Genomic DNA, 13,630 nt, shown 5'->3' with positions numbered 1-13,630 from the left:
TGCACCCGCTCAATAAAGTCCATCGATTGATTGTGATCCAAGGCACTGGTCGCCGTTACCCTAAGAAAGGCTGCAAACAGCTGTAGATTTCTGGAACATTTATTTAAATTAACCCATCCTGTGGAGTAGGGTTAAATGCTGCAGAGTTTTCACCCTGGCACGGACTATGGGGAGAATCGATCGGTGGTATTTATTGAGCGCTTACTATGGGCAGAAGAGCATGGTACTAAGCACTTGGGAGAGTGCAGTGTAATGGAGTTGGTAGACACGCTCTCTGCCCACAAGGAACTTGAGAGTCTAGAGGGGGAGACAGACATTAATACAAATAAATAATTTATAGATTTGAACGTAAATACCGTGGGGCTGAGGGAGAGGTGAATACCAAATGCCCAAAGAAGATTCAGAAGCAGCAGAACCCAAGGTAGAAACAGGGCATATTGCTGAAAACAGAAGCGATCTGCTGCGTGACCGTGGGCAAGTCACTGAGCTTCTCTGTGCCTGGTACCTCATCTGGAAAATGGGGGTTAAGATTGTGAACCCCACGTGGGACAGGGACTGTATGCAACCTGATTAACTTGTATCATAGCTCAGTACAGTGCCTGGTACATAGTACGTGCTTCAAAAACACCATTAACAACAACAACAAAAAAGCCCAGCCCCAAGTACAGGTGGAGCTTATCTAGAATAAAGTCTCTTCTAGAGGAGGCAGATAATTTTCTCCCTTCTACAAAGTTCCCTAGGACCTTTATACTTATGCCCTTTGTGATTGAAGATGCTGTTACTAATGGCGAGATTGCTTATCTAGAATAAAGTTTCTTCTAGAGGAGACAGAGAATTTTCTCCTTTCTACAAAGTTCCCTAGGACCTTTATACTTATGCCCTTTGTCATCATCATCAATCGTATTTATTGAGCGCTTACTATGTGCAGAGCACTGTACTAAGCACTTGGGAAGTACAAATTGGCAACATATAGAGACAGTCCCTACCCAACAGTGGGCTCACAGTCTAAAAGGGGGAGACAGAGAACAAAACCAAACATACTAACAAAATAAAATAAGTAGAATAGATATGTACAAGTAAAATAAATAAATAAATAAATAGAGTAATAAATATGTACAAACATATATACATATATACAGGTGCTGTGGGGAAGGGAAGGAGGTAAGATGGGGGGATGGAGAGGGGGACGAGGGGGAGAGGAAGGAAGGGGCTCAGTCTGGGAAGGCCTCCTGGAGGAGGTGAGCTCTCAGCAGGGCCTTGAAGGGAGGAAGAGAGCTAGCTTGGCGGATGGGCAGAGGGATTGGGGGCATTCCAGGCCCGGGGGATGACGTGGGCCGGGGGTCGATGGTGGGACAGGCGAGAACGAGGTACGGTGAGGAGATTAGCGGCGGAGGAGCGGAGGGTGCGGGCTGGGCTGGAGAAGGAGAGGAGGCAGGTGAGGTAGGAGGGGGCGAGGGGATGGATGGACAGCCTTGAAGCCCAGGGTGAGGAGTTTCTGCCTGATGCGCAGATTGATTGGTAGCCACTGGAGATTTTTGAGGAGGGGAGTCTTTGTGATTGAAGATGCTGTTCCTAATGGCGAGATTGCCATCCATGTGCGTGTGTCCCTGAGAGCAGATCTCTGACACACACCGCCCCCATAAAACGGTAATTGGACAGCTTTTCATAGCAATGGTATTTGTTAAACGCTTACTCGGTGCCAAGCCCTTTACTTTAGCACTGGGGTAAGTACAAGATCATCCAGTCGGATGCAGTCCCCATCCCACCCGGGGCTCACAGCCTAAGTAGGAGTGAGGATGGATGTTTTCTGCCTACACATGAGGAAACTGAGGCTCAGAGGACTCAAGTGATATGCCTCAGGGCATACAGCAGGCGAAGCCGGGATTAGAGGCCAGGTCCTCGGATGCCCAGGCCCGGGTTCTTTCCACTGGGCCACGCTGTTTGGACCTCAGGGTGTGTAAGGAGACACAGGAAGAGGACTGCAGAGGGGTCAGAAGGGCTCCAGGTTGTTGCTGTTGTCATTGCGGGCTCACAATGGACTCACAGTGGGCTCACAGTGACTGTGAGCCCACTGTTGGGTAGGGACTGTCTCTATATGTTGCCAACTTGTACTTCCCAAGCGCTTAGTACAGTGCTCTGCACACAGTATGCGCTCAATAAATACGATTGATGATGATGATGATGATTGCCGTCTAGTACTCTTCCGTGTGCTTAGTACACTGTTCGGCAACAAGTGCTCAACAAATGCAATCACCGACCTAGGTGAAGCACATGAGACCGGATCTTGTGTTTCTGTTGCTTCCCCCCTCTGCCCCCTCTTGTTTTTAGATTGTGAGTTCCCTGAGGGGCAGGGAACCTTGTCTAATGCTATATGCAAGTATCATTTTCGATATTTGGTATTAGAGAAGCAGCGTGGCTCAGTGGAAAGAGCCCGGGCTTTGGAGTCAGAGGTCACGGGTTCAAATCCCACCTCCGCCAGTTGTCAGCTGTGTGGCTTTGGGGAAGTCACTTCACTTCTCTGGGCCTCAGTTACCTCATCTGTGAAATGGGGATTAAGACTGTGAGGCCCCCGTGGGACAACCTGATCACCTTGTAACCTCCCCGGCACTTAGACTGAGCCCTTTCCTTCCTCTCCCCCTCGTCCCCCTCTCCATCCCCCCCATCTTACCTACTTCCCTTCCCCACAGCACCTGTATATATATATGTTTGTACATATTTATTACTCTATTTATTTATTTATTTATTTTATTTGTGCATATCTATTCTATTTATTTTATTTTGTTAGTATGTTTGGTTTTGTTCTCTGTCTCTCCCTTTTAGACTGTGAGCCCACTGTTGGGTAGGGACTGTCTCTATATGTTGCCAATTTGTACTTCCCAAGTGCTTAGTACAGTGCTCTGCACGTAGTAGGCGCTCAATAAATACGATTGATGATGATGATGATGATGCTTTGCGCATAGTAAGCACTTAACAAATGCCATCACTATTATTATTATTTTATATATAAGTAGTGTACCCCTCTGTATCCTGGATGTGCTGCCCGAGGCATCTAGAGTTTGCCCACTCTGACTCCCCTCTGGTTTTCCCAAGAAGTGTGCGGCTCTGAGAGCTTAAACCGTCCGGCCTGTGGACCAGATAACCGCTCAAAAGTCCGAGCTCTGTGAAGACCCAATGCCCTCTGAGAGCTAAATCTGCCTCCTTTCCCAGACCGATGTTATCTAGGGAGCACTTATTTTTATTATTTTTATTATTTTTGCAGAGCACTACCCTAAGCCCTTGGGAGTGAACAAGACAGTAGAGTTGGTAGACACGTTCCCTGCCCACAATGAGCTTCCAGCTTCCTGCTCCTACATGCCAGCTCCTCTTCTCGCTCCGGACCCGTTCCCGGCTGGACAATCAATCAATCAATCGTATTTATTGAGCGCTTACTGTGTGCAGAGCACTGTACTAAGCACTTGGGAAGTACAAGTTGGCAACATATAGAGACAATGATCCGTGTGGGGACAGCAGGTGGGTGGGCAGGTGGGTGCTATCTGAACTCTCAGGAGACCCTTTTTCCATATTAATGTCTATCTCCCTCTCTAATAATAATAATAATAATAGTAATCATGGTATTTGTTAAGCGCTTACTACGTGCCAGGCACTGTTCTCAGCGCTGGGGTAGATACAAGGTCATTCATTCATTCAATCGTATTTATTTAGTGCATACTGTGTGCAGAGCACTGTACTAAGCGCTTGGGGAGTACAAGTCGGCAACATATAGAGACGGCCCCTACCCAACAACGGGCTCACAGTCTAGAAGGGGGAGACAGACAACGAAACGAAACACGTAGGCAGGTGTCAAAGTCATCAGAACAAATAGAATTAAAGCTCGATGCACATCATTAACAAAATAAATAGAATAGTAAATATGTACAAGTAAAACAGGGTAATAAATCTGTACAAATATATATACAAGTGCTGTTGGACAAAGTCCCTGTCCGCCACAGGGCTCACGGTCTTAATCCCCATTTTCCAGATGAGGGAACTGAGGCTCTGAGAAGTGAAGTGACTTGTCCAAGGTCACACAGCATACAAGTGGAGGATTAGAATCCATGACCTTCTGATTCCCAGACACCTGCTCCATCCACTATGCCTCGGTCTGGAAGTTCGTTGTGAGCAGGGAATGTGTCTGTTTTGGGTTGTGCTCTCCCCGGCGCTTAGCACAGTGTGCTGCGCACAGTAAGCGCTCAATAAATACGATTGACTGATTCGATCTGCTAGATCCTGGGCAGCGGCCAGAGTTTTCAGCCCACTGCCGCGACCGTAATCTTGATTCTGTTCGGAGCAAGGCTTTGAGCTAAGAGTAGCGGAAGCCCACCTCCGGACCTGCCCCAGGTACAGTGTGGCAGGGAAAACAGCTGACTACGTATATAGTTATTTTTCCAGTCTTAATCAGTTCCTTTTGGGTCAGAACTCTGATTTCGAACCCAACTAAATTCTCACATTTTCCACCCGCTTCCTTTCCGTTGGCAACCGCACCGTTTTAAAAACTCATCCCGGTGATATTTTTGATCCTCCTTTTCCAGAACCCTCGTTGATTACACGGAAGCTCACCATGGGCAGGGATCACGTCTACCAACTCTGTTTTATCGTACCCCGCCCCCCCCGAAGCGCTTAGTACAGTGCCCCGCACCCAGGAATTTCTCCATAAATACCATCGATGACGATAGATGCACTGTAATCTTCATTTGTTATCCAGGTTTTATCCTCCTCAGATTGCTTTCCTTGAATCCCGTAGGGAATTTCCGCTGAGACTTTTGATCCTTTTTATTGCGGGGAGTCACCACGGCCTGATAGTTCAAGGTTGAAGTACATGGCAGCGTGGCTCAGTGGAAAGAGCCCGGTTGGAGTCAGAGGTCATGGGTTCAAATCCCGGCTCCGCCAATTGTCAGCTGTGTGACTTTGGACAAGTCACTTCATCATCATCATCAATCGTATTTATTGAGCGCTTACTGTGTGCAGAGCACTGTACTAAGCGCTTGGGAATACAAGTTGGCAACATATAGAGACAGTCCCTACCCAAAAGTGGGCTCACAGTCTAAAAGGGGGAGACAGAGAACAAAACCAAACATACTAACAAAATAAAATAAATAGAATAGATATGTACAAGTAAAATAAATATGTACAAACATATATACATACATACAGGAAAAGTGAATATACAGATAAGTGAATAAAAGAATGAACTGACACCCAAAGGTGACTCTACCCCAGCGCTTAGTACAATGCTTGGAGTGTAGTAATAATAATAATGGTATTTGTTAAGTGCTTACTATGTGCAAAGCACTGTTCTAAGCGCTGTGGAGGTTAGAAGGTGATCAGGTTGTCCCACGTGGGGCTCACAATCTTAATCCCCATTTTACAGCTGAGGTAACTGAGGCCCAGAGAAGTTAAGTGACTTGCCCAAGGTCACACAGCAGACATGTGGCAGAGCCGGGGTTAGAACCCATGACCTCTGATTCCCAAGCCCGTGCTCTTTCCACTGAGCCACGCTGGTTCTCATAACAGTAAGCACTTCATAAACACAACATGACCATTATTATTATCATCATTAGTTGATGACTGTGTGACTGGGAAAATACAAAGTAGAAAGGTGGAAGGATTAATCAAGAACAGCTTTATGGAATTGATTTTACCAGTCCTTCGGAAGAGGGAGGGGACATTGTTGGGCAAGGCTGAGGAGAAGATGGATGTGCACTGCTCGAAAGAGAAACTTTTGTCAATTACAGTAATTCCTTTTTTTAAAAAAAGTAACCTCTATCTTCACTGCTGTAAGGACTCTTCAGCGGCAGCTAGGAAACGACCTTGGTAACCGCTCCCTTCTTAACAACCATGGAGGGTTCTGGCCACTTCTGTGTGCACCGGGACTGGTGGTTTGCATAATAATAATAATAATAATGATAATAATAATAATAATAAGGCATTTGTTAGGCACTTACTATGTGCCGAGCACTGTACTTGTGAGAAGCAGCATGGCTCAGTGGAAAGAGCATGGCCTTTGGAGTCAGAGTTCATGGGTTCAAATCCCTGCTCCGCCAATTGTCAGCTGTGTGACTTTGGGCAAGTCACTTAACTTCTCTGGGCCTCAGTTACCTCATCTGTAAAATGGGGATTCAGACTGTGAGCCCCCCGTGGGACAACCTGATCACCTTGTAACCTCCCCGGCGCTTAGAACAGTGCTTTGCACATTCATTCATTCGTTCAATCGTATTTATTGAGCACTTACTGTGTGCAGAGCACTGTACTAAGCGCTTGGGAAGTATAAATTGGCAACATATAGACACGGTCCTTACCCAACAGCGGGCTCACAGTGTAGAAGGTGGAGACAGACAACAAAACAAAACATAGTAACAAAATAAAATGAATAGAATTCATTCATTCATTCAATCATATTTATTGAGTGGTTACTGTGTGCAGAGCACTGTACTAAGCGCTTGGGAAGTACAAATTGGCAACACAGAGAGACGGTCCCTACCCAACAGCGGGCTCACATATGGAGAAGCAGCGTGGCTCAATGGAAAGAGCCCGGGCTTTGGAGTCAGAGGTCATGGGTTCAAATCCCGGCTCTGCCAATTGTCTGCTGTGTGACTTTGGGTAAGTCCATTCATTCATTCATTCAGTCGTATTTATTGAACGCTTACTGTGTGCAGAGCACTGGACTAAGCGCTTGGGAAGCACGAGTTGGCAAAATATAGAGACGGTCCTTACCCAACAGTGGGCAATAAATATGATTGAATGAATGAGTGAGCACTTAATAAATGCCATTATTATTATTATTATTATGGCACACCCCTTTGGCTTTGTTCCTGGAGTATTGACTTGCCCACATTTGTGTGAGAAGTGAAGCCACGAGAAGCAGCGTGGCTCAGTGGAAAGGGTAACAGGCTTTGGAGCCAGAGGTCATGGGTTCAAATCCCTGCTCCGCCAACTGTCAGCCGTGTGACTTTGGGCAAGTCACTTCACTTCTCTGGGCCTCAGTTCCCTCATCTGTAAAATGGGGATTAAGACTGTGAGCCCCCCGTGGGACAACCTGATCACCTTGTAACCTCCCCAGCGCTTAGAACAGTGCTTTGCACATAGTAAGCGCTTAAATTTTTTTTCTTTTAGACTGTGAGCCCACTGTTGGGTAGGGACTGTCTCTATATGTTGCCAACTTGTACTTCCCAAGTGCTTAGTTCAGTGCTCTGCACACAGTAAGCGCTCAATAAATACGATTGATGATGAGGAGGAGGAAGTGGGCCTTGGAAGGGAAAAATTGGTGGAGTCCTATGGACGGGCTAAATTGCTGTAAAACTAAAGTTTTAGAGTCACAGACAAACCCAGACCAACAACTTTGACCAACACATGACTTAGAGCCCGGGCCTGGGAATCAGAAGGCCCTGGGTTCTAATTTCGGCAATAACCGTATCAATCTGAACTGTCCCCAGATGCATTGAGCACCTCTGTAAATTTCCCTTCTGATTTTGGAGAATCATCTCAAGAGAATGAAAGAAATAATGAAGCATGTAGTGTAGAAAATTCATGAATTACCGTAATATTGAATTTTCGGTACTATCCAGGCCGGAACATTTTTAGTCAGCCGATGGTATTTATCGAGCGCTTAAGTGTGGAGAGCGTTGTACTGAGTGCTTGGGAGAGTGCTTTTTCTGCCCAAACCCATACCAAAAGGTAATTTGGGGGTGTTTTGTTATTCGTAATTATCTCCGTTCCTTGCCTATAAGAATATATACAGAGATAGTTTTAAATACCATTTTTATAGTAGAATTTCAACACTTTAGCAGTGGAAAGAGCCCGGGCTTTGGAGTCAGAGGTCACGGGTTCAAATCCCGGCTCTGCCAATTGTCAGCTGTGTGACTTGGGGCAAGTCACTTCACTTCTGTGGGCCTCAGTTACCTCATCTGGAAAATGGGGATTAAGACTGTGAGCCCCCCGTGGGACAACCTGATCACCTTGTAACCTCCCCAGCGCTTAGAACAGTGCTTTGCACATAGTAAGCGCTTAATAAATGCCATTAAAAAAAAAAAAGTGGCAGAGCTGGGATTAGAACCCATGTCCCCTGACTCCAAGCCCGTATTCTTTCCACTAAGCCACGCTGCTCCCCAAACAGTGAATGAATTAATTTGCGTGCCCCTCATGCTCTGCACGCACCGGAACCTCAAAAAATATTGTGGATTCACATCCCACAACTAGTTTGGCTTAAAAGCAGAAGTGCTCTGAGGTAGCAGCCTTCTTCAGTGGAAAAACAATGGTATTGCTTAAGTGCTTATCCTGTGCAGGCGTTTGGCAGAATACAATATAACACGGTTGGTAGACACATTCCATGCCCACAGTGACGTTGCTATGTAGAGAGGGAGACAGACATTAGTAGAAATAAATAAATTACGGATATTGACTTACGTGCTTTGGAACTGAGGGTGGGGTGAGTAGCAGTTGCTTAAAGGGAACAGATCCAACTTCATAGGGGAGGCAGAGTGGAGGGGACTTCATGTAATTAATCATTTTCCCTCTCCCACCCATATAAAACCTCAACTGTCACAACATAAACACAATGAGTTGTCACTGTTTACTCCCCAAATTATCCCAATTCAGCTTCCCCTTGGCGTTCGTTTCCTTCTGGATATCTTAAACCCAGACAGCGGATATCCTGAGGTCTCCAACCCTTGACCTTGTGTCTTTTTTTTTTTTTTATGGTATTTGTTAAGCGCTTACTATGTGCCAGGCTCTGTTCTGAGCACTAGGATAGAAAATCGACTCAGACATAGTCCCCGTCACATGGGGCTCACAGTCTTAATCCCCGTTTTCTAGATGAGATGACTGAGGCACAGAGAAGCAGCGTGGCTCAGTGGAAAGAGCCTGGGCTTTGGAGTCAGAGGTCGTGGGTTCGTATCCCAGCTCCACCACGTGTCTGCTGTGTGACCTTGGGGAAGCCACTTAACTTCTCTGAGCCTCAGTTACCTCATCTGTAAAATGGGGATTAAGACTGTGAGCCCCCCGAGGGATAACCTGATCACCGTGTAACCTCCCCAGTGCTTAGAACAGTGCTTTGCACATAGTAAGCACTTAATAAATGCCATTTTAAAAAAAAGTGAAGTAACTTGCCCAAAGTCACACAATCAATCAATCATCAATTGTATTTATTGAGCGCTTACTGTGTGCAGAGCACTGTACTAAGCACTTGGGAAGTACAAGCTGGCAACATATAGAGACAGTCCCTACCCAACAGTGGGCTCACAGTCTAGAAGGGGGAGACAGAGAACAAAAGCAAACATACTAACAAAATAAAATAGAATAGATATGTACAAGTAAAATAAATAAATAAATAGAGTAATAAATATATACAAACATATATACATATATACAGGTGCTGTGGGGAAGGGAAGGAGGTAAGATGGGGGGGATAGAGAGGGGGACAAGGGGGAGAGGAAGGAAGGGGCTCAGTCTGGGAAGGCCTCCTGGAGGAGATGAGCACACAGCCACGTGGCGGAATCAGAATTAGAACCCAGGTCCCGACTCCCAGGACCCTGCTGTACCCACTTGGCTACACTGCCTCCCTGTCTTAGCTAGTCTCTTGGATGGAACTCATTCTCTCTTTCTGCGTCATATGTCCTTGTCTTGTCTTATACCATCGAGTCGTCTCCGACCCACAGCGACGCCAAAGACCCGTCTCTCCCAGAACGCCCCGCCTCCATCTCCAACCGTTCCAGTAGTGGATCCAAAAAAGCAGAATACGCGCATTGTTATGAGAGAAGCACCTTGGCTCTTCTCACAGCCATCCATTTTCTGCCTTCAATAGCAGGACAGGTTTGCACCTGAGATTCCAGCCAGGCCATGGAGTTGGCATTTTTCATGCACACCTTTTTGATTTTTCCTCCTCTTCCCCCCCATATGGACTCAAATTATGAATCCCTTCAGATTCAAGCAAAAGATCCTCACTCTCGGCTTCAAAGCTGACCCTCACCTTGCCCCCTCCTACCTCACCTCGCTTCTCTCCTTCTCACCGTGCCTCGTTCTCGCCTGTCCCGCCGTCGACTCCCGGCCCACGTCCTACCTCTGGCCTGGAATGCCCTCCCTCCTCACATGCACCAAACTAGCACATTTCCCACCTTCAAAGCCCTACTGAAAGCTCACCTCCTCCAGGAGGCCTTCCCAGACTGAGCCCCCCTTTTCCTCTGCTCCTCCTCCCCTCCCCATCACCCCCACTCCCTCCCTCTGCTCTACCCCCTTCCCCGCCCCACAGCTCTTGGGTATATATGTACATAGTTATTCTCTATTTATTGTATTAATGATGTGTATATAGCTATAATTCTATTTATTTATATTGATGCTATTGATGCCTGTCTACTTGCTTTGTTTTGTTATCTGTCTCCCGCCCTTCTAGACTGTGAGCCTGTTGTTGGGTAGGGAAGGTCTCTCTTTGTTGCCAAATCGCACTTTCCAAGCACTTAGTACAGTGCTCTGCACACAGTAAGCGCTCAATAAATACAATTGATTGATTAGTACAGTGCTCTGCACACAGTAAGCGCTCAGTAAATGCGATTGAATGAATGAATTCGATTCATGTGGTGATGCACAGGAGTCAGTCCTAGAGCAGTCGTTCCTTACTGTTTTGTTGTGGCTTGGAGGAATGAGCTCAGGCCTGGGATCAGGAGGCTAATCCGATTCTAATCCTGGTCCTGCCATTTCTCTGCTGGATGACCTCAGGCAAGTCGCTTCACTTCTCTGGGCCGGAGTTTCCTCATCCAGAAAATGGGGATAAAACATCTGATCTCCCTCCTGTAAGACTGTGGATCCTATGTGGGAATCGAAATCAGCAGTTAGAATGGCGTCTGGCACACAGCACTTGTATATATTTGTACAGATTTATTACTGTATTTATTTTACTTGTACATATTTACTTATTCTATTTATTTTTGTTAATGATGTGCATATAGGTATAATTCTGTTCTGATGATTTTGACACTTCTCTACATGTTTTGTTTTGTTGTCTGCCTCCCCCTTCTAGACTGTGAGCCCGTTGTTGGGTAGGGACCGTCTCTATACGTTGCCGACTTGTACTTCCCAAGCGCTTCGTACAGTGCTCTGCACATAGTAAGCGCTCAATAAATATGATTGAATGAATGAATGGATAGCAAACACTTAGTAGATTGAATTATTATTGTTATTATTACTACTACCCAAGTTGTCATCACGATCATCATTATTACTGTTATTATTAATAAAGATAATAATAATTTGGCCAAGGCAAGGATTTGTGGATGTACCAGCCCAAATTAACGGTAGTGGATAGGAAATTAATTTGGATTTATAGGGAAATATTTGGGGGGAAAATAGTCCCACCTGCACGTGGTCGAACCGTTGCAGTAACTTTTCTTTCTCCTCCTAGATGGCGGTTATTTTTTTCTTAATAGCATTTATTAAGCACTGTGTGCAAAGCACTGTATGATTCTACCGGCTGCTCAATTGAACTATTATTTTTCCTCTTTCTCTCTCTCGGTCCACCTCAGGAAAGAGTTCCAGCCTATCTGGCCACCTCCCCAATACCCACGGATGATCAAGTCTTTAAATTAAACATCGAAACGCACCTGATGAAATCAGCGGGCAGCGAGAGGTCCTGCCAGAGTTCAGATACCTCCCACATCTTAGAGCCGGAGATGGGGTTCGCCCCGGGCTCGGTGAAGAAGAAAAAACGAAGACGAAAGAAGAACAAATCGGATGTCAAGAAAGAAGATCAACCCCCGGCTCCCGGCTTGGAGGAAATATTTGCAATGGAAATGAGCTCTGACGACGATAAAAGATCTCAGCCACTGAGGTGAGTTGGTTTGGTTTATTTTTTTTTAAAGAGGGTGTGAAGAGCTTCTTCTGGGTGGTACCGTGGAGCAGTTGAGTTAAAGACTCCGTGGCACCTGACTGCAGTAAAGTGGCCCATCTTCTTCCTCTCACTGTTGAAATTTCCTTAGGTCGATGGAAATTTGCTCGTATCCACCCCAGCCTTTGGTACAGTGCCTGGAACATAGTAAGCGCTTAACAAATACCATCACTATTATTATTTATTCTTCTCTGGTCCTCGGTAACCTCATCTGTAACATAATAATAATAATAATAATAATGGCATTTGTTAAGCCCTTACTATGTGTGAAGCACTGTTCTAAGCGCTGGATGGGGATTAAGACTGTAAGCGCTTAACAAATACCATCACTATTATTATTTATTCTTCTCTGGTCCTCAGTAACCTCATCTGTAACATAATAATAATAATAATGGCATTTGTTAAGCGCTTACTATGTGTGAAGCACTGTTCTAAGCGCTGGATGGGGATTAAGACTGTGAGCCCCATGCGGGACAGGGACTGTGTCCAACCTGATTTGCTTGGATTCATTCAATCAGTCATATTTCTTGGGCGCTTACTGTGTGCAGTGCTTGAAAAGAACAATTCGGCAACAGAGACAATCCCTACCCAACAACAGGCTCACAGCCTGAAAGGGGGACTACAGCAAAACAAGGAGACAGGCATCAATAGCATCAAAATAGATAAACAGAATTATAGATATATATACATTAATAAAGTAAATAGAATGAAAAAATATGTACAAATATACACAAGTGCTGTGGGGTGGGGAGTGGGGTAGAGCAGAGGGAGGGAGTCGGGGTGATGGGGAGGGGAAGGGGAGCAGAGGAAAAGGGGGGATCAATCTGGGAAGGCCTCCTGGAGGAGGTGAGCTCTCAGGAGGGCTTTGAAGGGGGGAAGAGAGCTAGTTTGGCGGATGTGAGGAGGGAGGAGCATTCAGGGGGAGGACGGGGGCCGGGAGTCGAAGACGGGACAGGCGAGAACGAGGCCCAGTGAGGAGGTTAGCGGCGGCAGAGGAGCGGAGGGTGCGGGCTCGGCTGGAGAAGGAGAGAAGGAAGGTGAGGTAGAAGGGGGCGAGGGGATGGACAGCTTTGAAGCCAGTAGTGAGTTTTTGCTTCATACGAAGATTGACAGGCAACCACTGGAGATATTTGAGGAGGGGAGTGACATTAGAAAGATAATCCGGCACCAGAGTGAAGTATAGACCGAAGTGGGGAGAGACAGGAAACTGGGAGGTCAGAAAGGCTTTATTGAGTGCCTGCTGTTTGCAAAGCTCTGTACTAAGCACTTGGGAGAGGATAATATAATAATAAACGGTCACATTCCCCGCCCACAACGAGCTTATAGCCAGGTCGCTCTGCTCCAACCTTTGTAGGGCAGCAGAATGAGAAACTACGTGGTGTTTTGAACACCCAGAGTCACGCCAAGATTGTCATTGTACACAGGAGGAAAAGCAATTACAGAGTTTCATTGGCCGTGCAGATTGCAGTGTTCCAAACATAGCTATCTCTGCTCTGCCCAGTGACGAAGGCAATGTGAAAATATTAAAAACTGCCATACATTTCCAAAATATTGAAATGCAATGACACGGTTATTACATCGTGTCCTAGCATTGATGGGGGGCAGCAATGTAATAGTGGTTTCTGTGGCCCATAATGAGGTACTAAGTAGAAAAACAACAGATAAAGGAATTTGAGGTGCTCGCTTTTCATTGTGAATGAGGAGAAAGAAGGGACTGTGAGC

At 46.0% G+C, this 13,630-nt stretch overlaps 1 protein-coding gene across 7 annotated transcripts in view; it reads left to right on the top strand.

The window, feature by feature from the left end:
• Nucleotides 1-13,630, top strand: part of LPIN2 (lipin 2) — a 166,063-nt gene that overhangs the window by 70,919 nt on the left and 81,514 nt on the right. For all 7 annotated transcript variants that reach the window (XM_038746840.1, XM_038746839.1, XM_038746838.1 and 4 more), the window contains one exon: nucleotides 11,547-11,851. In XM_038746840.1, coding sequence (XP_038602768.1) covers nucleotides 11,547-11,851 — 305 coding nt within the window. The remainder of the gene's footprint in view (nucleotides 1-11,546; nucleotides 11,852-13,630) is intronic.

Source organism: Tachyglossus aculeatus, chromosome 5, assembly GCF_015852505.1.
Source record: "Tachyglossus aculeatus isolate mTacAcu1 chromosome 5, mTacAcu1.pri, whole genome shotgun sequence".
NCBI lineage: Eukaryota > Metazoa > Chordata > Mammalia > Monotremata > Tachyglossidae > Tachyglossus > Tachyglossus aculeatus.
Note: the sequence above shows the minus strand (reverse complement) of the source record. Positions and strands in the feature narration are given on the sequence as shown.